The sequence below is a fragment of the Zophobas morio genome, unplaced genomic scaffold (genome assembly GCF_036711695.1).
Source record: "Zophobas morio isolate AGI-343-1 ecotype UQ-CSIRO unplaced genomic scaffold, CSIRO_AGI_Zmor_V1 ptg000025l, whole genome shotgun sequence".
NCBI classification, from domain to species: domain Eukaryota; kingdom Metazoa; phylum Arthropoda; class Insecta; order Coleoptera; family Tenebrionidae; genus Zophobas; species Zophobas morio.
In genome coordinates, this window is record NW_026972130.1 from 585230 (window position 1) to 610320 (window position 25091).

General features: G+C 42.8%; 5 protein-coding genes across 5 annotated transcripts; 2 read left to right on the forward strand and 3 right to left on the reverse strand.

Annotated features, from left to right (window-relative positions):
- Nucleotides 1-19000: 19000 nt before the first annotated feature.
- LOC135135867 (histone H3) lies at nt 19001-22212 on the forward strand. The gene is made up of 2 exons (XM_064064987.1): nt 19001-19013; nt 21762-22212. The coding sequence occupies exon 2, from the start codon at nt 21764-21766 to the stop codon at nt 22172-22174; it is 411 nt and encodes a 136-aa protein (XP_063921057.1). The 5' UTR covers nt 19001-19013; nt 21762-21763; the 3' UTR covers nt 22175-22212.
- Nucleotides 19494-19884, reverse strand: LOC135135878 (histone H2B). Its single transcript, XM_064064998.1, has one exon. The coding sequence runs from the start codon at nt 19882-19884 to the stop codon at nt 19513-19515; it is 372 nt and encodes a 123-aa protein (XP_063921068.1). The 3' UTR covers nt 19494-19512.
- Nucleotides 20124-20575, forward strand: LOC135135863 (histone H2A). The gene has a single exon (XM_064064984.1). The coding sequence runs from the start codon at nt 20201-20203 to the stop codon at nt 20573-20575; it is 375 nt and encodes a 124-aa protein (XP_063921054.1). The 5' UTR covers nt 20124-20200.
- LOC135135865 (histone H4) lies at nt 21161-21472 on the reverse strand. Its single transcript, XM_064064986.1, has one exon. It carries the CDS (start codon nt 21470-21472, stop codon nt 21161-21163), a length of 312 nt encoding a protein of 103 aa, XP_063921056.1.
- A 407-nt stretch (nt 22213-22619) lies between the features above and the next one.
- LOC135135860 (late histone H1-like) lies at nt 22620-23405 on the reverse strand. Its single transcript, XM_064064979.1, has one exon. The coding sequence runs from the start codon at nt 23403-23405 to the stop codon at nt 22620-22622; it is 786 nt and encodes a 261-aa protein (XP_063921049.1).
- Nucleotides 23406-25091: the final 1686 nt, after the last annotated feature.

A 25091-nucleotide genomic window follows, 5' to 3' on the forward strand; every position in this document is an offset into this window, starting at 1 on the left:
ATGTAGATAAATGTAAATAGCACCCCCTTCCCCACAACTCAAAAACCCCTTCCCCCAAAGCGATCAATTATGAGGAAACCTGTTTTTGTAATTTGTAAATAAATTTAGTTCGGTTTTTACGCTTTTTTTTAAATTTTTATAGCATATGCAACTGCATATATATGCATATATGAAGAAAGTTACTGCATATTTGCATAAATTTGATGCATATTATATGCTCATATTTCTCAAAATTTTGCTGCGTATTTTCCGCTCTCTAATAATTACCAAGGTGCCACTGCAGCTATTGAAGGTATTTTTCCGTGTAAGTGTAACTATTGACAAAGTCAGCCGCTTTTTGGGCATTTCCACCGTCTGGTTAATAACAACTAAAGGTTACTTGGGATAAAAGTAATTCCACTAATAACAATTTCTATTCAGAGATAATGCACTGTATATTTTATTTCCAATTTGTATGTTTCTTCACGTCGTTGTTTCGCAAGTAGTACGGATTTATGTTTCAATACAAGTAAAATGCAAGAAGTTCGTGTTGTTTCGTTGTGAGGATGAGGAACACAGGAAAATATTTAAGCTTTCGTTCAACAGCGTCGAAGAATTTATGCTTTGGGTTTGAGTTGTATTTCATAGGCTATCACTTCGTCATACAGCATATTTTGCAATTTCTGAAACGGTTTTCTACACGTATAATTAGAATGGCCGTAGGTTTTGGTATGAAACTGAAGGCAATTGAACCGAACTCTGTTGTTGCAATTCCCAGCGGCACAACGTGATGTTCGTTGCATATAGCACATGTTCGACGAGCAATATAACTACACATATGATGAATATACGTTTTCCTTATTGTTTTTGGTAAAAACATTAAACAGTTTCTTTTGAGAAACCTATGTAGGGCCATTCATCAAGTGTTTGAGTTTTGAATTTACTATTCGCCTAGAAATTTTTATGATCCCCATTTGTAAATATATAATTGGTGAAAATCTTAATTTTAATACAATTTTAATACAGTATACAGTTTTAAGTACAGACCTTTTCTAGAAATGCGGACGGGTTTTTCCAAGACTTCATTTATGGGCACCCCCAATTAGGCGTATTACTGGAATTACTTACTTAACGGCCTCTAAGCCGAATGTTGTAAATATAGATAGTTCTGCAAATGTATTTAACGGTGAGCTAAAGCAAATTTTTCCTTGGGAGGCAATAAAATTGAGTCATAAGCAGTGCTTTGACGGCCCACTGTATTTGAAGGACCGGTCGGCTTAGCACTCAGCTGGATGCACCAGCACTCAATACACAATAATAAAACCGACCAGAATTGTTTAGAGGTCTGTTTGCAAAAATGAATTAGAATAATTAAAGTATTTCTTTGCAAGTGCCTAGTTATGCTATTGGAGACAAAGTAATAGCAATTCCTCAAAATTAAATAATAATTAATATAAGTACTTATTATATTATTTGTTATCAAAGTACGTCTTTTAGCAGCTATTCTATTACTGCTGTTCCCATTTAGGAATACATGCTTTGAAAACACTACTGTAATAACCCAAACATTCCGGCAAAATTGGAGACATGCGCACAAAATTTGAAAACCCGCGAAAAATTCGAAAAGTGGCCATGAACTGTGATCGTCATCAAAATGGGGACCTTACGTTGTGTTTTGAATGGCGGAATGCGTTCGGATGCAAGTAGTGAACCGCAAAGGTGGAAGAGTGACCTTGAAATTAACAACACAAAAATATAGCGGGAATAATTTTATTAAGTTCTTTCCTTTTGTTGTTTGTTTTTTTTTCATGATTTCAATATTTCTAGTTACAAAAATCTCATTCTTTCAAGTGTAGAAATCACAAATTTCGATCAGATTAAACACAGCTTGTTCTTAAAAGTATACAATGCTTTAATCTGCAAATTCGTATCTAAGGGAAATGGAAAGCAATGCCCAAATCATTATGATTGCAGATTTTGATTATTTAAACGATTTAACTGTTATCGAACTGTTTCTTTGCACTACCAAGCCGCGATGCCCCCACAAACGTCACGCTATCTCCATGCTGTGTTCGCTGGCGCCTGAAGCAGCTGCTTCAAGTATTATCCCGTAACTTTACTCCATCCACCGCGTGACACACGACACTGACTACCCCCAGTAAAGTTTCCTTTACCAGCAGGCCACCCTCCGCATATCTTGGCGGCATCCGGTATTGCGAATAAACAGCCACGTGAATGACAGAAAAAATGGTCAACCTTGACTTGGTCGAAGTAGCCAACCGAATTCAATTAAACAAAATTAATGAAACAAGAGTACATCGTGAATCGAATTCCCCAACACATAGATACATAGACACAAAAACACAAGTTCAATATGGTCAAACATAAAATATCATTTGGTTTGTTTGTACATCGCTCTGAGAGGTACTTTTGATAATAAATGTTCCAAATTTGGAATCATAAAACACATAAAACATAACACAAAATCAGCATAAAATCCCATTTGCCCTTTCGAATCCACGACGACATTTATTTAGATTTTTTATTAATAAATTGTCATTTTGGTTATTTTTTTAAGAAATTGTTAGTATTTATGTCGTTGCTTATTTTACCTATTATATTATAGAAACTAGCTTCATTATAATAAGTACTCAACATAAAAAAGTGTTTATTGTTCTTAATTATACAATTATTTAAAAAATCATATTTTTAGCAACCTTTAAATTTTAACACATTTACAGAATTGCCTCTATTGTCTTAGTAAGAGTCTTATTTTATAAAATTTAAACAGGATTTATCGGCCTGAACTGTGAGATGGCACCACCAAATTATTGATGGACACCATGAGAAATTTGAAGTAGCAATAATTCGAACATTTAAAATTGCTTGGAAAACAATTAGTATGTGTGACGAATTAATTATAAATGTATTATATATAATTTGACGAAACACATCTTATATGCGGATGACACTACTCTCATTTCGACTGACATCGATATCGACATCGCTAAAAATAAAGCTAAAACAAATGAAATGTTAGCATCTTGCTGGTTTTATGCTAATGAATTAACACGTTGACTGCCGCCTTATATAAAATTAAATCAGGTCCCACACGCCACATCAATTTTTTTACTTCAAATATAAAAAATCAATGAACAAACGTATTTTCATTATATTGCGAAACTTTTGCTTGTTTTTAGTTAAATATATTTTTTTTGATATGGTGACACATTGGTCTCACGCGGCACCTTAGCAACCGTTAAAGCCAATTTTGCCTTGTGAGACCAATGTGTCACCACAAATTTTCCCGTCCCAAATTACACAGATGCGCTGTTTTCTGTATCCACTTGCATTTACACAGATGTAGACAGGTATTATTTCCTATTTCAAGATGTAAAACTTACATCAAACATTACATTATGCATTTTTTTTTGACACACATGTTGCGGAGATGTATCTAGCCGCATGAATCCACCTTGGTCTCCCGTACACACAGGCCAAATAATGCATCTGGTTCACTGTGCCGAACACTTTTTAGTGTCATATAATTTAATGCAGTTGGAGAGTCCAGTGTTGCTTCACACGGCAAAATATGTCGTTCAGCGGTGTGAGTCCACATGGGTCTCACGCGGCATGTACTGCCAGTACGATCGTGAAGCCATATTGGTCTCACACGGCAGTCAACGTGTTTTAACTATAAATAACGACAAAACAAAAAACATCATTTTTCCAGCAAACAGAAAGTACCTACAGAACAATCACGTCAAATTTCTAGGCGTACCTAATTCTTAACGACTCTCTAACGTGGCTACCGCATATTGAGAGCCTATCAAAAAAGTTATCAAAGTCATTATTTCTACTTCGGCGACTAAAAATCAAACTTCCTCATTACGCCATGAGAATGGTCTATTTCTCATGTTTCCTGTCACACTTAAATTATGCTAAAACCTCCTAGCTCATACACCAAAAAACTATTTACACTTCAAAAACAAGCAATACAGATAATAATGGGAGTAGGAAACAGGGAACATTGTCAACCCCTTTTTCAACAACTAAATATCATGCCACTGCCTTCACTTTATATCTATAATTATCTTATAATCGTGCATAAGAGTAAAGATGAAATTGCTACAAACTCGGATTACCATACATACAATATCAGACAAGCAAATTGGCTGCGTCAGCCTAAATATTTGATAACAAAAAGTCTAAGAAATTCTCTGAATCTAAAACTTTATAACGTATTACCTGAGCACTGGAAAATAATGACTACCTCTAAATTTAAGATTGCTGTTAAAAAATTTATTTTAAAATATTGTTTCTACTCTACCGAAGAATATTTGTTGTATTAGGTTGTGGTACCCAGAAAAATAATTTGTGTCCATTAATGTCATACCGAAATGTACAAAAGAATCAGAAAAAAGAAACAAAGAAAATATAAGATAAAGAAAGTAGGTACTCCAAAACATTAGAAATTTGACAACAAAGACGTTCCACTAAGAGTAACGTAAAAAAATGCATTCAATAACACCGTGTCGAATTGTTTGGATTACTCGATGGGATAATTTTCATTAAAAATGTACAACATTATCAGAACCATATTACGAGACAGTCAGTATAGTACAAAAACCAACCTTTAAGTTTCTATGTGTGTTAAGAATTTCAGCAAAATTTAATTATTCAGTTTAGGCGAAATTTTAAACCCAATAAGATATGTACTGACATGGAATTTATATAGTAAATATAATAAATAGAGACATAACGAATAAGATTTAAATAAAATTTTATTGTTATTTATATGCTCGGACTAACGTATTATAGTTAATGGCAGATTGCTGAAGCGAGAAATATGAAATTTCGAAATTTGTAATGTAAGCACCCAGTTTGGAAAGTCAACCCGTAACGATAACGTAAAATAGACGCTAAAAGGTCGCAAGCGGAGCTGCCGACAACACCTAATTATATTATTTTTATTATACCATTTTGAACATAATCAACCAACAGCAACACATGATTTTCAATTTATTAACGTATCTCTACATCGGAGACGGCTCTCACAATTTTGAATTTTTAAGATGATTTCATTGCCATCCTAAAGTAGTTACATTTACTTTTATTTTGAAAGATGCATTGCAGGTTGTAAACAATGATGAGTGAATATCTACAAGAATAAAAGAAGGTATTAAGTATATATGTTCGTAGTAATAAAAAAGTGAAAGCTTGAATGACTTAAAACACTTACCTCAAAACTTTGCTATTCCTTCATTGTGTGAAAATATATGTGCAACTGCATTTAGCCCAAAACACTCTTTTGTAGTTAAAAGTCGTTATATATTACACTAACACAACAAATAATACTGGACGATTAACACTAGAGGACACCTGAGCGTTGTGACAAGGAGTTTTTACTGTGTTCAAGCCAAACCGTAACCCGAAACTGAAAGCTGAACACAGAGGCACAGAGCACGGGGTTGGTGAAAGGACAAGGGTGGAAGGGAGAGCTGCTACGCCAGCGACTATTTGATTGGCGCGTTGACGTTAGTAAATAGGACCTGCCCTCAAAAGGCATGGTTGATTTTTTCAAGACAAACAGTTATCACTAGAGAGGGGATTTTATGAAATTTGCATATCCGTTATTTTTTGCATATAAGTCTTGATATTTAATATATGAACGAATCATGCTAATTAAAAATGAATACAGCTATAAAAAAATTGCATATTTGCATATATTTGCCTTCTGCTGCATATTTCACGTAACGGGTGCATATTTTGCATTTTTATCAATTTTTGTGCTACTTTGAAAAAAAAAATGCCATTCGATCGGCATTTTTCTAGAAAGACGAAATTTCATGAATCATATTGCAAATATTGTCCTGAGCTTCAAATAACTGGGAAAGGTTTGGGTTTTATGGTAGTTTGGAGGAACCACTGGGTGTTAAGCCATCCTTCCAGGTAAATTCGGGTCCTAATTACTTTTGGAAATACCGTTCATTTCAATATTTTTGTTCGTTGTATTAATGGTATGTTTTATGGTGGTCGAAGGGACGTTATACTATTATTTTTCATTGTGAGTTTGCATTTAAGTATTTAAAGCGATAGAGATGTGTGTCAATATGTAGATAACTCAAATTAATTTATGAATTAAACCTTTTCCTGAACTTATTCTTCAAGAAGGAACTGTGTTTTGTTGTGCCTGCTCTAATCCGATAAGTATTTTTACATCTGTGGACGCAGTACGCAGTTTTTATATTTACAAATACATATTTTAGAATCACCGGAAAAATTTTTGTTAGAATATTTCGAAAAATATTTAAAAATAAATTGTTACCAAAATAATAATTAAATAGTCGATTACTACTATTTTTTAATTCGTTCTGTTTACCTATATTTATTTTTTAGTATAAGAATATTATCTTAAAAAATGTCATTTATTTGTCAGGAGATCTAATTAAACACTTTGCAATGTGATTTATGTATTTTTTGTAATAAAAGGTAAGGTGTTTTTGCAATTTGTAAATAAATTTAGTTCGGTTATTACGCTTTTTTTTATTTTTGGAGCATATGCAACTGCATATCTCTGCATATATTAAGAAAGTTATTGCATATTTGCATAAATTTGATGCATGTCATATGATCATATTTCCCAAAATTTTGCTGCATATTTTCCGCTCTCTAGTTATCACGTTATTAACTACTAAATTATAAAAAAAAACAATAGTAATTTACACAACTAGTTCGGGATAGCCTGCTGAAGCAGGCATCAGGAACATGTTGTGTACAATATTTTTTGCAACGAATAAACCTTTAAACTGAAGAGATTAACTGTGAGTTATTTATAATATGCAAAAATTGACCACATTTACATTGGTCTCAATAATTTGGATAAAACAACTTTTCAATAAATATTGCACAATTGATATAAAGCGAGCACAAAGCAAACGCTGCACACTTAAAAATCCCTCGAAGTTTTCAACCGGGACATATAGTATACGATCTTTGTCGCACAGTGGCCGGATGTTCTCACTAGTAGCAATCTGTTTTGATTCCAAACTGTAGTAATAACAACAATTTGAAATACTGTGTTATGAAATTTGTATTTTGATTTATTAAAAACTAGCCGACCCAGCAAACGTTGTTTTGGCATTTCTAACGAATATTTTGGTAGTCAAATAAAAAATTAAATCAAAATAAATATATACATACAGTATAACTTCTAGTTATAATACGAACCCACGATGATCCGAACATCCAGTAATCCGAACAGAGGCTAGTTGAACTCGATGCCTCTTCAATCCGAACAAAAACTGTAATGTAATCCGAACTGAACTTGAAAACATGCACCTATTTGCAAAAATGACACAAGATCTTCTTTCTGCTCATGTTGTATTAATTTTTTTGAAATTATTAAAAATTGCGATATTTCAGTGCACTGAATTAATTAACTAAATCTGGAGAAAAGGTTGAAGTTATCGAAGAAATGAGAGCGAAAGTGACTTCTGCCGTCCGAAATGTACTAGACAATGTGTTTAATTACATTTCGAAAATCATTGAAAATGGATCGAAATTTGCATGAAGTACATAGTGGAAAAATTCATTTTTTAAATAGTCGTCTAATAATTCTAAAAAAATTCAGAGATATATATCCCGACGTTCTCATTCAAAAAATATAGCGTGTTGATGGTCACGGCGAAAGAATCGGTAGGAAATGCAAATTTTTGAAAGTTTCTAAAAATTTCGATATTTCAATGGTCGATTCCGGAAAACAGTTGCAGTTAGCAAAGAAACGAGGCCCGAAGTGAGTTCTAGATCTCGAAATCTACAAGAAAATCTATTTAGTTAATTTTCGAAAATGTCAAAAATTGGCCGAAATTTGAAGAAGGGGGACCATTGAAAAAATTAATTGCGAAATCCGAACAAATTGCTAATCTGAACACACCTTTTTCCCTAATAATTCGGATTATCGAGGTTCTACTGTATAAATATAATTAAATTATAAATTACTACCTAGGTGTCAATATTGACAAAAGCCTGACTTTTATCGCGCACATTGACTACGTCGTAACCAAAACGAACGGGATAAAGGGTTAGTTGTCTGCACTAATCGGCAGGCGCAGTAAATTGTCGATCAGGAACAAGTTGTTGCTGTATCGCACAATCATTCGCCCCACCATGTCCTGTGCTTCAGTGGCCTGGAGCTACCAACCGTCCAAATCCTAGTCCCACCGTCTGGAAGTCATCCAGACAAAAACCCTCCCGGCCCTAAAGGAGTTCCTGCACGAAATCGCATTCCAATACTTTAGGAAAGCTGAAGAACACCCCAACCCCCTGGTGCGAGAAGCCATCGACTATGAGTTCCTGTATGGTGGAGGTGGCTCGTCCGGGGTCTCGGTGGGACGTCCAGAACGCGGTGTCGTCGGCGAACATCCTCGTCTTCGTTCTGGGCGTATCTGTAATGGGAAAGTCACTGCAGTAATTGGAGTACAGTATAGGTGAGAGCGCGGAGCCTTGGGGGACCCCGGCTCGAATGTTGACAGGTTGTGAATGGAAGTTTTGTACTTTGACTCTGCAGGATCTGTTGTGTATGAACGAGTCTAGAAGGATGATTTATTTTGGATTGATTTGGAGTTTGATGAGTTTATAGATTAAACCATCATGCCAGACCTTGTCGAATGCACGTTCTATGTCCAGAAAGACGGCGATTGTGCATTCTTTGAGGTTGGCGAATCGGGTAGAATCGGTATGGAGCTCTAGAATGGGGTTCAATGTGGAGCGTTGCGAGCGAAATCCGAATTGTTGCTGGGGGATTATGTTGTTTGTTTCTAGGAAGTATGTTAGACGGTTGGTGAGGATTTTTTCGAATATTTTGCCCGAGATATTTAATAGTAAAATTGGGCGATAGGAGAGTGGGCTGCGGGGGTCTTTTCCGGGTTTGGGGATCATAATTGTGGAGGCTTGTTTCGATGAAGTCGAGAAGTATGAGGCGTTTAGACAAGAATTGTAGATGTTGTTCAGAGCTGGAAGGGCTGTTGGCGGAAGGTTTTTTAGGAATATCGCCTTGATTTGATCTGGTCCTGGGGCTTTGGAATTTTTGAGGTATTTGATGCGGGATTCGACTTCTTGGAGGGAGATGTCGTCGGTTAAGTCTTCGTTATTGTCGGGTACGTGCATGTTAAGGAGCGCTAAGGGATGGAAGGGTTGGTCGCGGAAGTCTTGCACTTCTTCAGACACAAGGTTGAAAAAATGGTGGTTGAAGTTGGGGTCTAATGAGATTTCGTGTATTTGTTGGAGAGTTTGAGCGAAGGCGTTGCTCTTGTCTTCGGGGGTGGATAGGAAAGTGTTGTTTTGTATTAGGTGTGTGGTGGTGGTTTGTGTTTTTTGTCCGGTGAGTAGTTTAAATTTGTCCCAATATTGTTTTCCGTTTCGGTAGTCTAGTTTTGCGCAGGTGTTCGACCACTGTTCTTCCCGGAATTGATTTATGTCGCGTCTGATTTGGGCATCTAAGCGGTTAATATGTGTTTTAAGTTGTGGGTTACGTGTGCGCGTGATTTCTCGGTAGATCTGGCGTTTTTGTTTTATTAGATTTAGGATTCGCGTAGGCAGTGGCCGTTTGTTTTTCGGGATGTGTTTGCGTGGGATAGTGTGTTCTTTGGCGGCTGTGATGGTGTCTGTGAGTAGTGTGATCTGTCGGTCAATTTCGTGTGTGTCGCGAGTTATGTTGATCGGTGGCAGGTTTTCGGATATGTATTGTTTGTATTTTGCCCAGTCGGCGTGTTTGATGTCATCTATGGTTATGCTGGTTGCTGGTGGCTGTGGGGTGGGAAGTAGGAGTTGAGATGTTAGTGGTAGGTGTGGGGAGGTGACCGTTGTTCCAATCTGACATTGTAGGTTGAATTTGGGGGTCAGTGTTTCGGAGATGATTATGTGGTCGATTATCTATTGACCTTTGTGGCTGATGAAAGTGGGGTGCCTGTTTTCAAGGCGGTAAATGGGGAAGTTTGTTAGATAATTGACTAGCTTTCTGCCGTTTGAGTTCGTGGAGGTATCGCCGAAGTCAATATGCCTGGAGTTGAAGTCGCCCATTAATATGGCGTTGGGGAGTTGTGAAGCGTATTCGAAGAGGAGGGATGAGAGGGCTTCTTGGGGCGGATTGTAGTGGCATAGTATTGTAAGAGAGATATTGGCAATTAGGACATTTACGGCAATAGCTTCGAGGTTTGCAAGATTTGGTGGTAGATCATGCCGGGTGGATGGAATTTTGTTTGAGATTATTAGAGCTGTGCCTCGTGCGTTATTCATGGTTGAGGGTCTGTGATAAGTGGTAAAGCGTGGAATTTTCATTTCGCGTTTAGTTTTGGTTTCGGTTAGGCCGAGGACTTGGATGTTGTCGGTTTCTATGAAGTTTTTGAGGGCATGCATTTTGTGTCTTGCATTGTCGATGTTGGCTGTGGCTATATTGATGAAATGTAGATTGGCAGCGGCGTGAGGGGGGTTGTGGGGCTGAGGAATTGGGGGTGTGGGTGCCGCACGTTGGGCTGTGGGCCCAGCGTGCGGCGGGGTGGGGAAAACATGCACGTTGGTTGTGCTACCCATTAAGCATCAAAGGTGAAATGGATGAGCCGGCCCGAATTATTTATTCGGGTCTTCAGGTTGAAGATCGCTAAGGAAGCGTCCTGAATGGCTTGTTGGGTTTTGAGTCTGTTCAGAGGGAGGAGGTCAAAGAGGGTTTTGGTGACGAAAGCGATGAGGGCTTTCGCATGAATTTGGGAGAGGTTGACTTCTTCTGGGGCGTCGTCGGTTACGTCAACGAATTCTGTTGGTGGGTCAATGATGATTGTCGGTAGGGTTTGTGTCTCGTCTGTGACGGTTAATTTAAGAAATTCGGGGCATTTTCTTGACCATGCGGGATGGGGGCCTTTGCAGAAGGGGCATTCTGGGTCTTCCTTGGGGCATTTGTTGGGCGCATGGGTTCCAGTGCAGCGGGGGCAAATGGGTTTCTGGGAGCACTCGGAAGCTTGGTGTCCCAGCGTGAAGCATTTGGAGCATTGGACGGGAGTTGGTGGAGGTGCATTGGAAGGTTCGCACCTGTGGAGACGGCCGAAGAGAACAATGCCGTCGGTCAGGATTGTCTCGATGGTTATGACATCGTCGGAAATTAGTCTGATGAGGGGGGTGGGTTTGTTGGTTTTTCTGGAGATGATTCGCCACATTTTGTGGACTTTGAGGTGGGGGGCGCTTATTAGAATGTCGCGCTCTTCGATATCTTGGTCTACGTCTTTAATGACGACTGAAAATAGGGGAGACTTTTTTGCTGGGGTTTGGATTTTCTTGGGGCGATTGATGGGTTTAATTGAAATGCGAGCGTCCGAGGTGGCCACTCGGAGGCGGTTTTCGAAAGATGCTGGGAGTTCGTTGCGGGTTATCAAAAGGCAGGATCTGTTGTAATTTACTTTGAGGGTGTCGATGTCGTTAATGAGTAGGTGGGTGGTTAGAATGTCGAAGAATTTTTTTTGTGTGGCGAAAGCTTGGGGAATATTTTGTACCGTGTACTTAAAAAGTTCAGGGTTGGATGACGTGGAGCGAAGGGTTGCTGATGTGTCGGCCGAGGAACGGCCCGAGTTAGATGGCGTAGAGGTTATGGATGATGTTGGTGACGGCGATGCGGAGTGGGTCGGGGAGTGGGTTGGTTTGTTACCATGCGAGAGGGCATGCAAGTAATTGGGGTTTGACCCACCTGTTTTTGTTGGAGTCGGAGGTATCGTGGGGGCTGCTGCTGCTGCTGCTGCTGCTGCTGCTGCTGTAGCTGCCGAGGAGGCGGCTGCTAGGGCTATGGCTGCGGCGGTGGCTGGTGTCGGAGATGGTGGTCCTGGGGCTTGGGTTGGGGCGCGGCGTGACGTGGCGGGTGGCTTCGTCGGCGGGGCCCTGGTCGCAGTTGAATTACTTCTCAGCTTTCGTGGTCCGGAAGACATCCTTCCAGATCGATTCGAAGATCGAGAATGTGTGGCAAAAACGACGTCCAAGTGTCCTCGACGTAAACCAAGCGGACTGTAAACTAAACGCGCGACTTTGACGGAATTCGCTCGAAATCGGCGGCCTCGCGCTCGACTTTCGGGTGATGACATCGTTCTCTTTTCGCCGTCACCACCGCCTCCTTGTCGGTAGACGGACGAAACACGGCCTCAGACCTTCCTCGACGTTTATTCGAGTATTTTTCGACGAAGCGGGAATCGGCGAATCGGCAGGGCGTCCGTCCGGACGCTCGCTCGAAGAAGACCTTGTCAAAAGTCGAACAACGTACCGAAGGTGGACGTCGACGCTCCGACGTCCGTCGTCGCCGCCACCGTGACGACGCTTCGACGAGGTGAGCCTCCGTCCATGCTTTCCGGTTTTTTACACCCTCGGGGACGATTGGAAGACGTTTTCTCGTCAAAAAACGCCTCCGAAAGAGGCAAGGTACGGTCAAAATCGTCACCGCTTCGAAGCGACTCTTCCGATTTCGACGATCTCCTGGGGCACGGTGGGCTCCTTCGACGTAGATCGTCGAACGAAAACGACGGAACGGACTTTCGGCCGTCCTCCGGTGGCGGTCTCGTCTCGGTACGAGGATGGGAACATTAAAAATTTCCATGTGGAAAGCGCGACGAGATGATTCGGTCTCGTCGTTTGCTCGTACCTCGAAACGACGAGAAAATTCGGATTTTTTTTTATTTTTTTCCGTTCGAGATCGATCGACGATCGAAATTGCACGTCTGACGAAAATTTCCTGGCGGATTTTTCCAAAAGTTTCTTCGTTTCGAGTGTCGTTTTCGAGCCGGGATCGAGCGCGGAAACCCGCAGCACCGCACCGACGGCGAACGAAAATTCTTTCTTCGATTCACGTACGATACGTTTTCTGTCTTTCCTGTGGCCGCTTTTCATAGTTTTATTTTCTTTTTTTTTTCCTTCTTCTTTCGAAGATCTGAAAGACTACATTCTATGGAGTTTATTTAATCTATTATTGTTTACAGACGAACGAACTTCGAACTATTTTAACATCTTTCAACTATTATTTTTTAATTCAATTCACTTACACTTTCATTACAAGTGTTTTTCAAAGCATTCGAACCATCGAGATACGGCGAATTTATGACGGCGGTTGTTTGTAAAATATTGCAAATGCTGCTTTTTGGGTTATATTTATATATATGTTGTCCAGGACTTGTTTTTTACGTATATTTACGATTACATTCACACACAGGTGGCCAGGTGGCGGTAGGGTAATTAATCCGGCGGACGAAGATGGTTTATGGTTTGTTTTTACCTACGTCCGCCGTGATTGTGCCTTATGTGCCTGCTTCGTCTCTTTGTCGGTCTTGTCGTCCTTTCCCTATCCTGTCGGTGGCATTCGTCTGTTAGTTGTACGTGCGTGATGTGCTTGTTTGTTTGTTTTGTATTTTGTGTTGCAGACCGCTGCGCTGTGCTGCGCTCCTCGATCTTTGATGTTCGTTCGTCGGATCTTGGCACTTTTGCTTCGACGTTTCGACTTCTCGGATCCATTTCTACTCATTTTTTACCCTTATCATCAGGCAACGGCCATACCACGTTGATAGCACCGGTTCTCGTCCGATCACCACCATTCTCGTCCGGGCAGCCTAACTGAACGGACGTGGCGAGAGCAGGTACCGACAATTGAGCGCGTCACCGAGCCGAACAAACTCGACCTTTTATACGAGAAGTGTCTCATAATATTGGGAAACATAGATCCAATTATCGAAACAACAAGTGTAACGCGACGAAGCTGCGACACCGCCCGCGCGGTGTCCCGCGCATCGAAAATGACGAACCGCGAAACAACCGCGGACAAAGAGTGCAAAGAAGTGACGGTGAATAGAACGAACAAACGACAAGCAGAAGCAAAAGCGTCGACTTCGAAAGGGAGGAGCGACAGCGAATCTACAGAAAGAAAAAGCCGAAAACGCGGCAAGCGAGGCGGGAGAAAGCACAAAAAAGTGAAAAAATGCGATTCGCAGACAAACACAAGCACAAATATCTACGAGGTATTGTCCACCGAGGAGGACGGTGACGACGAAAGCAGCGAACGTAGCGTAAGTAGCGGTAGAAGCGAAAACAGTTCCTGTGATGACGACGAAATGGAAACAGAAACAAATACTAAAGCAGAAAAGCCACCTCCGATCGTAATACACGAAAGGTGTAACTATCGCGATCTTGTCAGAGAAGTGGACAAACATACAACGAAACCAGCGGCATTCAAATTCACGCGAGAACGTACAATAATCTTCGCGGAGAACATAAACGATTTTCACGCATTAAAAAGAGGACTCGCAAAAAATGAAGCGGCGAACTGGCACACATACGCCACAAAGGAGGAGAAAACCCACGGATTCGCGTTATTTGGAGTGGAAAATGACGCAACCGAGGAAGAAATAAAGCAAGACTTAATTGACTCAGGTATTGAGTGCAAGAGCGTAAATAAGATGAAAAACGTAAAATCACCAATTTACGTTGTAATCACCAGCAAAAACGACACCTTGAACAGCCTAAGAAAGAAAGCCAAAGCGGTGACACGCGTAATAGTGCGCTGGGAGAGGCTCAAGAACAAAGCAGAAGTTGTGCAATGCCACAAATGTCAAGGATGGGGTCACGCGACTGCGAACTGTTTCGCGACCGCGAAATGCATGAAGTGCGCGGGAAACCACATCTCCTCCACGTGCAACATAACCAAAGAAGATAGCGAATCCCAGAATTATATTAAATGTGTCAATTGCCAAGAAAAACACCTGGCTAATTCCCTGGAATGCCCGAGATACCAGGAGAAAGTTAGGTACCTGAAAGACAAAAAGAAGGCCACTAACTACGCCAACACGCAGGCAATTACCAAGAAATACATCGACGCCCCGATACCTGCCAACGCTTGGCAGATAAACAATGGCAGAAACGCACCGCCCACAGACCAATCAAAGACACAGCCACCTGCCGAAGTAACGCCCCCCGCCGAACAGACCCAACGAATAACGACCGAGGACAAAGAAGCCATTAAGGAATTCAACGAATTCCTCCACGAATTAAAAAGATTCACACAATTGGTCAACGTAAAGAAAATGACACCGCTTCTACGCGAAGCCAACAGGGAACTAGAGCAATGCCAATCAGAGGCCGAGAAACTCATCCCACTGCAGAAGTTAATCATAAACTTAGCTAATCCCAATGGCCACTAGAGCGCTAAAAATCACTACATGGAACGCAAATGGATTGCGTAATAAAACTGGAGAACTTAAAGTATTCTTATACGACACAAAACCCGACGTAATGACCATCACAGAAACGAAATTAATGCCAACAGATAAAATTAAAATTAAAAATTACGACATAGTAAGGAACGACCGAGATGACGTAAACAGAGGAGGTGGAGTTTTATTGCTCATTAAAACTGGAATCCCGTACAAAATTACCAAGCCCCCCAATACAAAGATCGAAGCGGCGGTAATCGTCCTTCCGAGAAGCGACCTAACGATTGTGGCAACATACAATAAACCCCGAAATTACTACAAAGAAAAAGACCTGAAAATACTTCTAAGAAACCCGACCCGCACAATAATAGCCGGAGACCTGAATTCCAAACACCCCAACTGGAGCCATGGCCACAACACGAACGGAAACACTTTAAAGAAATTCTTAGAAGATGACAACACCGCATTAATGAATTTCCCAGACACACCAACTCACTTCCCAGCAAACGGATCCACGCCAACAACAATCGACGGGTTTATCGTAAAAAACGTCCGCAACTTTACGCGCGCTATTACGCTAGACGAACTAAACTCGGATCACATACCGGTCACAATGCAAATCCGCGACGTATTTCGCGACGACGTGACGCGTACCATTGTGGACTACAGCAAAACAAACTGGCCAGCATTTCGACGAACACTAGACGAAAAAATCGACATAAACAACAACATAAACACGCAACAGGACATAGAAACAGAAACCGAAAAACTGACCCAAGCCATCACCAAAGCAACAGAAAAACACACCAAAAAGATAACATTAAAAAACGGCAAAGAAACAATCCCGCAAGACATAACCAACAAAATCAAAGAAAGAAATAAACGACGACGCCTCCTACAACGCACCGGACTCGTCGAACACCGCAACGCCATGAAAACCCTAAACGCAGAAATTAGAACGGCACTCACCAATCATAACAACAAAAGATGGAGAGACACCCTTAAAAAACTAAACATAAAAGACAACACTTTATGGAAAATGGCGAAAGCCATGAAGAAAAAACGCCAAACAATCCCACCACTCGCGACACCCAACGGCGAGGCCGTCACCGACGCCGAAAAGGCAGAAGCGATGGCCACCCACTTCGCGGAGGTCCACAAAGACGATAGAAGTAATAACTCCAACTCACAACATGAAATCGAAACAAACGCCGAACGCCTGTTAAAAAGCACAAAGAGTGCCGATAAAAAATACGTTGAGGATATGAAAACGAACAAATACGAGATCTGGAGCATCATATCCAAAATGCAAAACACAAAAGCACCCGGAGAAGACGGAATCCTGAACAAAGTACTAAAAAACCTATCAAGGAAAGCCATCATAAAGCTAGTCGAAATAATCAACGCGATGTTCAAACATAACTATTACCCCAAGATATTCAAAACAGCCATCGTCACCGCAATTCTAAAACCTAACAAAAACAAGTCAGACGTCAAAAACTACCGCCCGATAAGCTTGCTGAGCAACCTCTCCAAGATTATCGAGAAAGTGATCCATCGAAGACTCCAAACAATTTTAACAAAGCAGAAAATCGAAAAGAAATGTCAATTCGGCTTCAAGAAAGGGCACAACACGACACTACAATTAGTGAGGATTGTTCATGACATAATCCTCAATTACAACAAAAGCAAAACGACAGTGATGACGCTTCTCGACATGGAGAAAGCCTTCGACAAATTATGGATCGCAGGATTAATTGAAAAAATGTCTCGATACAAAATTAACGAAAACTTTATCCGGCTGACGGGATCCTACCTCAGTGGGAGAAAATTAAAAGTTCGGATTAACAACGCCATCTCAACAGAAAAAGACATCGAAGCCGGGGTCCCGCAGGGGTCAATACTGGGCCCCGCCCTCTATTCACTCTACCTAACGGACCTCCCCGAGTTCGAAAAAACGACAACAGCCCTATACGCCGACGACACGGCCCTGTACGCCCACTCTTTCTACGCTACAGCGGCACAGGTACAGAATCAACTGCACATAAACAAATTAATTCCCTATTTCGCCGAATGGAAAATGAAAGTTAACAAAACGAAAACGGAACAGATAATCTTCACCAGGAAAAGAACGAACACAAAACCATTCAGCCAACTGAAGATTGATGGACACCCCGTTCAGCCAGAGAAAGTAGTCAGGTACCTGGGATTACAGCTGGACACGAGACTAAACTTCAAACACCACATTAAGACGACCGTAACGAAAGGAAACGCAGCGATCAGAATACTATACCCACTACTGGCCAGAAACAGCGCGAATTCCGACGAAAATAAACTTATAGTTTACAAGCAAATTATCCGTCCCCTAATAACATACGGAGCCCCAGTGTGGGGCCACTCTTCAAACTACACGATGGAACCACTTGAAATATTCCAAAACAAGTGCATGAGGCTCATAACAGGGGCATCGAGATTCACAAGAATCAGAGAACTCCAGGCAGCCACGGGACTACCCCCAATTAAAAATTACATTAGGGACCACACCAAAAAATTCTTCGCCTCCAACTGGAAGAACGAGTTCATCCGCCGCATCCGCGAGGAGAAACCGGAAGTCATACGTCACAAAGGGTTACTGCTTAACTAAAATCGCATAATAATGAATTAAAAATTAGCATAATACTAACACAAATAAAATACTTAAGTTAAAATAATAATGATATGTACGGGACAACAATAAAGAGTTCTCTCCGCTCGTCCCAAATAACTATAACATTACCTTTGCGTATTGTGCAAACGGTAATGACAATTGTACATTGCTTGTAAATAACCCCACCACACCCCCACCCCGTGTACATACACCCACACCCCCACCCACCAAATGAACAATAATAGGGTTTTAGAAATTTTCCCCTAACTTGAAAATCGAGCAAACACCAAGAAATAGAGGCAACACCCTCGACAAATAATTAGATACAACTAGGGCCATCTGTGGCCACTGTCCCAACCACAAAATAGCAGGGTTAGGCACCATGCAGGTACCTGTAATTAGGATAAGTAAATTTAGTAGGTTAAGTCCACAATGTATCACATAACTTATTTTAAATAAACTCTTTTCTATTCTATTCTATTCTATATTCGTCCGATCACCGAAGTTAAGCAACGTCGGGCGCGGTCAGTACTTGGATGGGTGACCGCTTGGGAACACCGCGTGCCGTTGTCTTCTTCTTTTTGTTAAACTTTAGTTTTTAGTAAAAAAACGATGTGTTTATTATAAGTATGTCATAAGTTAAGCTTAAGCTAGTTTTTAATTTAGAATTTAAGTTAGTCGCTAAGATTTTCCACTCGCGTCCTTCGACTCGAAATTTTCAAACACTCCGCGCTCCCGCCCGATTTTTTGTTTTTGTTTTGCCCTATTGCGAACACCCCCCTTATTCTTTTTTTTTTTTTTTTTTTTTTTTTTAAGTCCAAAAAAAAATTTACAAGTCCAGATCAGATCGAGGTGTCGCGGAACGACACTTTAAAATAATGGATATTTATGTCTGTCTGTGACGATAAAATAAAATTAAAGCACGACGAGAACTTACAAACGAACGCCGTACATGGACAACGAGATCAGAATCATTCAGGAAGACTCGAAAAGAAACGAATCGACGCTTGATCTTTTAATTTGAAATTTATTCACGCTCGATCGTGAAAATGCAAAAAAACGGCCGTTTTGTTAGGAACATGCGTTATTTATCGTACGCGAGTTCCTCGAACAGACGGCCAGTATAGATTTGCATCAGTTTCGTAATTCTAGTATTAAAATAATGATAAAAAACGCGACCGTTTTCTTCTCGATCTTATGATTTCCTGATAAAATCGATCGTAGAGAGCACAGCGCTTCGTTATGAAGAAATAAATAATATAAATTCCTTCTTGCGGCGGGGGGAAAAAAAGAAAGAAAAAAAAAACAAGTACGTTCCCGTGACCTGACTTATTTACATATCGTATAAAAATCGATCGATAAAAATATAACGCTGTTTTTTAACATAGCTTCATTTCGAAAACCTCTAACCGAAATCGATCGCGGACGGAATTTAAACATCGCACACCCCGAAACGAAAAGTATCATTTTATTCGTTCATTTTAATAATCGAATAATAATAAAGGGGAAAGAAACATTCTCGAGGTTCGTTAATCTCTTATTTGTAAGGAATGCGATTTGTGGTTCTGAAAAGAACCGATTTGTTTGTTTGTTGTTGTTGTTTTTTTTTTTTTTCCGGAAAGATGGACGACGGACGACGACAGAAATGATAACAAAATCATTCTACTTGGAGCTGGTGTACTTGGTGACGGCTTTGGTACCTTCGGAGACGGCGTGCTTGGCCAATTCACCGGGCAAGAGGAGACGTACGGCGGTCTGAATCTCCCTGCTGGTGATGGTCGAACGTTTGTTGTAGTGGGCGAGGCGGGAAGCTTCGGCGGCGATACGTTCGAAGATGTCGTTCACGAAACTGTTCATGATGGACATCGCCTTGCTCGAGATACCGGTGTCGGGATGTACTTGTTTCAACACCTTGTAGATGTAGATAGCGTAGCTCTCCTTCCTCCTGCGCTTCTTCTTCTTGTCGCTCTTCGAAATGTTCTTTTGGGCCTTTCCGGCCTTCTTGGCGGCTTTACCGCTAGTCTTGGGTGGCATCTTCGAATATTCGATAAGAGTTTAACAGAACAGAACAGAACGCAACGCTACGCTCGGTTCTCGACGAACGAATAAAAATATCACCCCGCGTGCGACTACTTTTATAACGGACCGTCTACCGACTCAGGCCACGCCCATTCGTCCTAGCCTTCCTATGCGCCGAACTGAACCGACCGCACGGAGGGTATAAAGCCTAAGCCGCGACCGCCGGTCCGATACATAACCGAATAACGCAGCAGTCGATTACGTGTGTCGTCGCCGCTCGTCGCTCGATCATCTTGTTTATATTTCGTTTTTCGCAAGAAAATTAAAGAAAATGTCAGGACGTGGAAAGGGAGGAAAAGTCAAGGGAAAGGCGAAGTCCCGTTCGAGCCGTGCCGGTCTTCAGTTCCCCGTCGGCAGGATCCATCGTCTCCTCCGTAAAGGAAACTACGCCGAACGCGTCGGTGCCGGAGCTCCCGTCTACCTCGCCGCCGTCATGGAATATCTGGCCGCCGAAGTTCTCGAGTTGGCAGGAAACGCCGCCAGAGACAACAAGAAGACCAGGATCATTCCCAGACATTTGCAGTTGGCGATCAGGAACGACGAAGAGTTGAACAAGCTCCTTTCCGGAGTGACGATCGCCCAAGGCGGCGTTCTGCCCAACATCCAGGCGGTCCTCTTGCCCAAGAAGACCGAAAAGAAGCCTTAAACTCTTTTCATTTTTTTTAAAGAAACGGACCGGACGGACGACCGCTTTACCGAGAAAAAAAAAGAAAAACAACAACCCACATCATCGGCCCTTCTCAGGGCCACTAATTTTTTTCAAACGATTAAATGCTCGCAAACTTATCTTAATGGAAAACAAACAAAAAAAAAAAAAAATGGAAAGAAAGAAAAGTACTTTATATGACACGAAATCGTTTTTCGATTCGAAAACGTTAATATTTTCTTATTGTTCGTTCATTTTTAAGCTTTCTCTCTGTCACTTTTCGTGAATTTTACTGCAAACGTTTAAAAATACGTGATTTTAATTTAATTTTTTTCGTTTTTCCATTTTATATCGTCATTATTATTTCTTTAAAAAAAACCAACACAACCAACCATTCATTCATTCATTCATTATTTATTCTCGACATATAGTAAGCGAAATTTTTTATTCGTTAGAAAAATTTTGTGGTTCTGAAAAGAACCGTTTTTTTTTTTTTCTCCGATCTCGTTTGTTGTCGTGGCGTATATACGGAAAAGTCAAAGAATCAAAATCAGCGACGATTAGATTTCTTGCTATTGCAAAAAATTAACCGCCGAAACCGTAGAGGGTGCGTCCTTGACGTTTCAAAGCGTAGACGACGTCCATGGCGGTGACGGTCTTACGTTTGGCGTGTTCGGTGTAGGTGACGGCGTCACGGATCACGTTCTCGAGGAACACCTTGAGGACGCCTCTGGTTTCTTCGTAGATCAACCCGGAGATACGTTTCACACCGCCGCGACGGGCCAATCTTCTGATGGCCGGTTTCGTTATGCCCTGGATGTTGTCGCGCAGGACTTTGCGATGACGTTTCGCGCCACCTTTTCCCAAGCCTTTGCCTCCTTTTCCTCTACCGGTCATCTTGGAATATCTTCGAAGAAGCTTGCGAGCGACGTGGATTCAGAACGGTGTTCGAAAGGGAACTGCGAAAATTACGAAATTCGGCGTCGTTTTATAACGTTCCCGAGCTACGCCCATTTCTGGTCCCGCTCGACCAATAGACACGCGCAGAGAGCGACTTTGTAGCGGTGAACGTTATATAAGGTTCGCCGCGAGCCCGTCGGCCGTTATTTCCAGTCAACGTGTTCGTAACGTCCGTCTGCTGCGTGTTCGTTCGTCGATCGATTTTAATCTTTCGCTTATTTTTTCGAAATGGCAAGAACAAAACAGACCGCTCGTAAATCTACGGGAGGAAAAGCCCCCAGAAAACAGCTCGCCACTAAGGCCGCGAGAAAAAGCGCACCGGCGACCGGCGGCGTCAAGAAACCCCATCGTTACAGGCCCGGAACCGTCGCTCTCCGAGAGATCCGTCGTTATCAGAAGAGCACCGAACTTTTGATCCGCAAACTGCCCTTCCAACGTCTCGTCAGGGAGATCGCCCAGGACTTCAAGACCGACTTGCGTTTCCAGAGTTCCGCCGTGATGGCTCTCCAGGAAGCTAGCGAAGCTTACCTCGTCGGTCTCTTCGAAGATACCAACTTGTGCGCCATCCACGCCAAACGCGTCACCATCATGCCCAAAGACATCCAGCTGGCGAGACGCATTCGCGGAGAAAGAGCTTAAAAAAAAAAATCGACCGACCATCAATCACACCGTCATCTCTCAACTGTCAGTTCTCTTTTCGAAAGAGACAAAAAAATCGGTTCTTTTCAGAACCTCAATATTTTTCCTAACGAATAAAAAATTAAGCAACTTTTTCGAGAATAGAATCGTTCGAAAACTTAAATAAAAGATAAAAAATTAAAATTAAGGCATGCAAATTCATTCATTCATTCATTCATTCAAATCAATCTTATCAATCATTTATTTCTTTCTTTCTTTCTTTCTTTCTTTCATTCATTCATTCATTATTCGATTTATATGGTCGAGCGAAAATTTTAATTCGTTTGAAAAAAATTTGTGGCCCTGAAAAGGGCCATTTATGCGTGCCCCTTCGTCGATATGTACGATCGGAGCACCGCCGGGAAACAACAACAACGACGTCGTCGTCATCATCTTCTTCGAACGCTCACTTTTTTCTTTTCGGAGAAGCGGCTTTCTTCGCTTTGGCGGAGACGGCCTTGGTGGACTTGGGTTTCGGAGCTTTCGGTTTCTTCGTGGGTCCGGCCTTGTTAGATCTTTTCGCTTTCGAAGGAGATTTCGCCTTCGACGCCGCTCTGGCGGCAGCGGCGGCGGCGGCCTTCTTCTCTGCGGCGGAGGCGCTGGCAGCGGCGGCGGCGGCCTTCTTCGCTTTGGCCACGGAAGCGGTCTTCTTTTCGGCGGCGGCCTTTTTCGCTTTCGGCGCGGTCTTCTTCGAAACCTTAGAAGCCGCCTTCTCGCCGGCGGCGGCGGCGGCTCCGGCGGAAGCGCGTTTTCCCGCGCCTATCGCGGCTTTCTTCGTCCTGCCGGCGCCGGATTTCCTCTTCCTTTCGGCGGCGGAGGCGGCGGCTTTGGCACCGCCGGCGGTCGTGGAGGCCAACTTGAAAGAACCGGAAGCACCTTTGCCTTTCGTCTGGACGAGGGAACCGGAAGCGACGGCGCCTTTCAGGTATTTCTTGATGAACGGAGCAACTTTTTCGGCGTCGACCTTGTAGTTGGCGGCGACGAATTTTTTGATGGCCTGGAGGGACGATCCGCCGCGTTCTTTCAAACCTTTGATGGCGTTGGTCACCATCTCCGAAGTCGGCGGATGGGAAGGTTTGCTCCTGGGATTCTTCGCTTTCTTTTCCTTCTTGGCGTGAGGCGTTCCGGCGGAGGAGGCGGCGGCCGAAGCTGTCACCGCGGCGGAAGCTGTTTGATTTTCTACGTCTGCCATTTTACCGAACAACTGATTGTTTTTGTTATTAAAAAAAGTCGATGGTTATCGGTCGCACGATCGAATTTGAATAGTGGCGAAATTTTTTTTTTTTTTTTTTTTTTTTTGGTGGAGGGGAAATGTCTACGCAGACCACCGTAATGGTTCTTGGCCTCTTCTGCGGCCTACGGTGGTACTGGGGGAATGGTTACCGCCCTAAAACCCCTCCTTCTTCTGCTCGGGTACCAGGACATTGTCCCTTACACCCACAACGCGCATCCCGGTAGACACAGCGGGGGCTGCGCTACCGAGCTCGGTTGAGCTATTGATTGCCTAGGAGTTGGCCCCCATCGTCGGCTCTTCCTCGCGGTCCTGCGGCCGGTGGAGAGATCTGAAACAGAAACAATGCGCTATGCGCTGGCGTTAGATGTGCAACACCTTGGAGGCGATGCGGTCGGGAAGTTGGGAAGGCCGGGAAAGGCCGGTCGGTGGAGACGGCAGGTGGTGTTACTTGCCGATTCGGTCTTCAAGCAGCGCCCTACGGGGCCGCTTGCGACTGGGGGGGGCTTCCTCGTCGAACTCGTAGTCGACGGCTTCTCGCACCAGGGGGTTGGGGTGCTCTTCAGCTTTCCTGAAGGCTCGGAGGGCGACTTCGTGCAGGAACTCCTTCAGCGGCGGGAGGTTGGCCTCTCGGAGCAGTTGGGCGTTTCTGACGAACCATGGGGCTTTGAAAACCTGTCGGAGAATTTTCGTCTGGATGACTTCCAGACGGTGGAACTGGGTTTTGGAGGGTTCATAGCTCCAGGCCATTGAAGCATAGGACATGGTGGGGCGGATGATGGCGCGATACAGCAACAACTTGTTCCTGATCGACGCCTTACTGCGCCTTCCGATCAGCGCTGACAACGAACCCTTTATCTTGTTCGTATTGGCCACGATGTAGTCAATATGAGGGATAAAGGACAGCCGTTTGTCGACGATGACACCTAGGTATTTTGCTTGGCTCCGCCAAGGGATGACCCGGTTAAACATCGTGACGTTTCCTTCAGGCCCAGTACGTCTTTTCGAGATAAGAAGCGCAGTGCTCTTTTCTGGATTGACTGTAATGAGCCATCGTTTGCACCACTCCTCCAGCGCATCCACGGCCTCCTGTAAGTAGGAGGTTACGAGGTGCGGCATTTTGGAGCGCGTAAGGATAGCCGTGTCGTCCGCGTAGATCGCAAGGCTAGTTCGGGGGAGTTTGGGTATGTCCGCGGTGAAAACCGCGTACAGGAGCGGGGAAAGCGCCGAGCCCTGGGGGACTCCTGCGCTAATTGGATGCTCCGCAGATAAAGCGTGCCCAATGCGTGCTTTAAACGTGCGGGAATCCAAGAAAGATTGGATGAGCTGCACCATCGCCAACGGCACGCCTGCTTGGTGAAGCTTGTAAACAAGTCCATCATGCCAGACGGTGTCGAAAGCCTTCGCAACGTCGAGGAACACCGCGCCAGTCAATTGTTTCCATTCAATTGATTTTGCGGCGAATTCGACTACTCGGAGGAGTTGTTCGGAGGTTGAGTGTTGGGGGCGAAAACCGAACTGTTCATCGGGGACTACGCCTCGTTCGTTGACGAACTCAGCTAGCCGTTTCCGAATCACACGTTCAGCGATCTTCCCCACGGACGAGAGGAGACTGATGGGTCGATGATTTTCCGGGAAAATGTGATT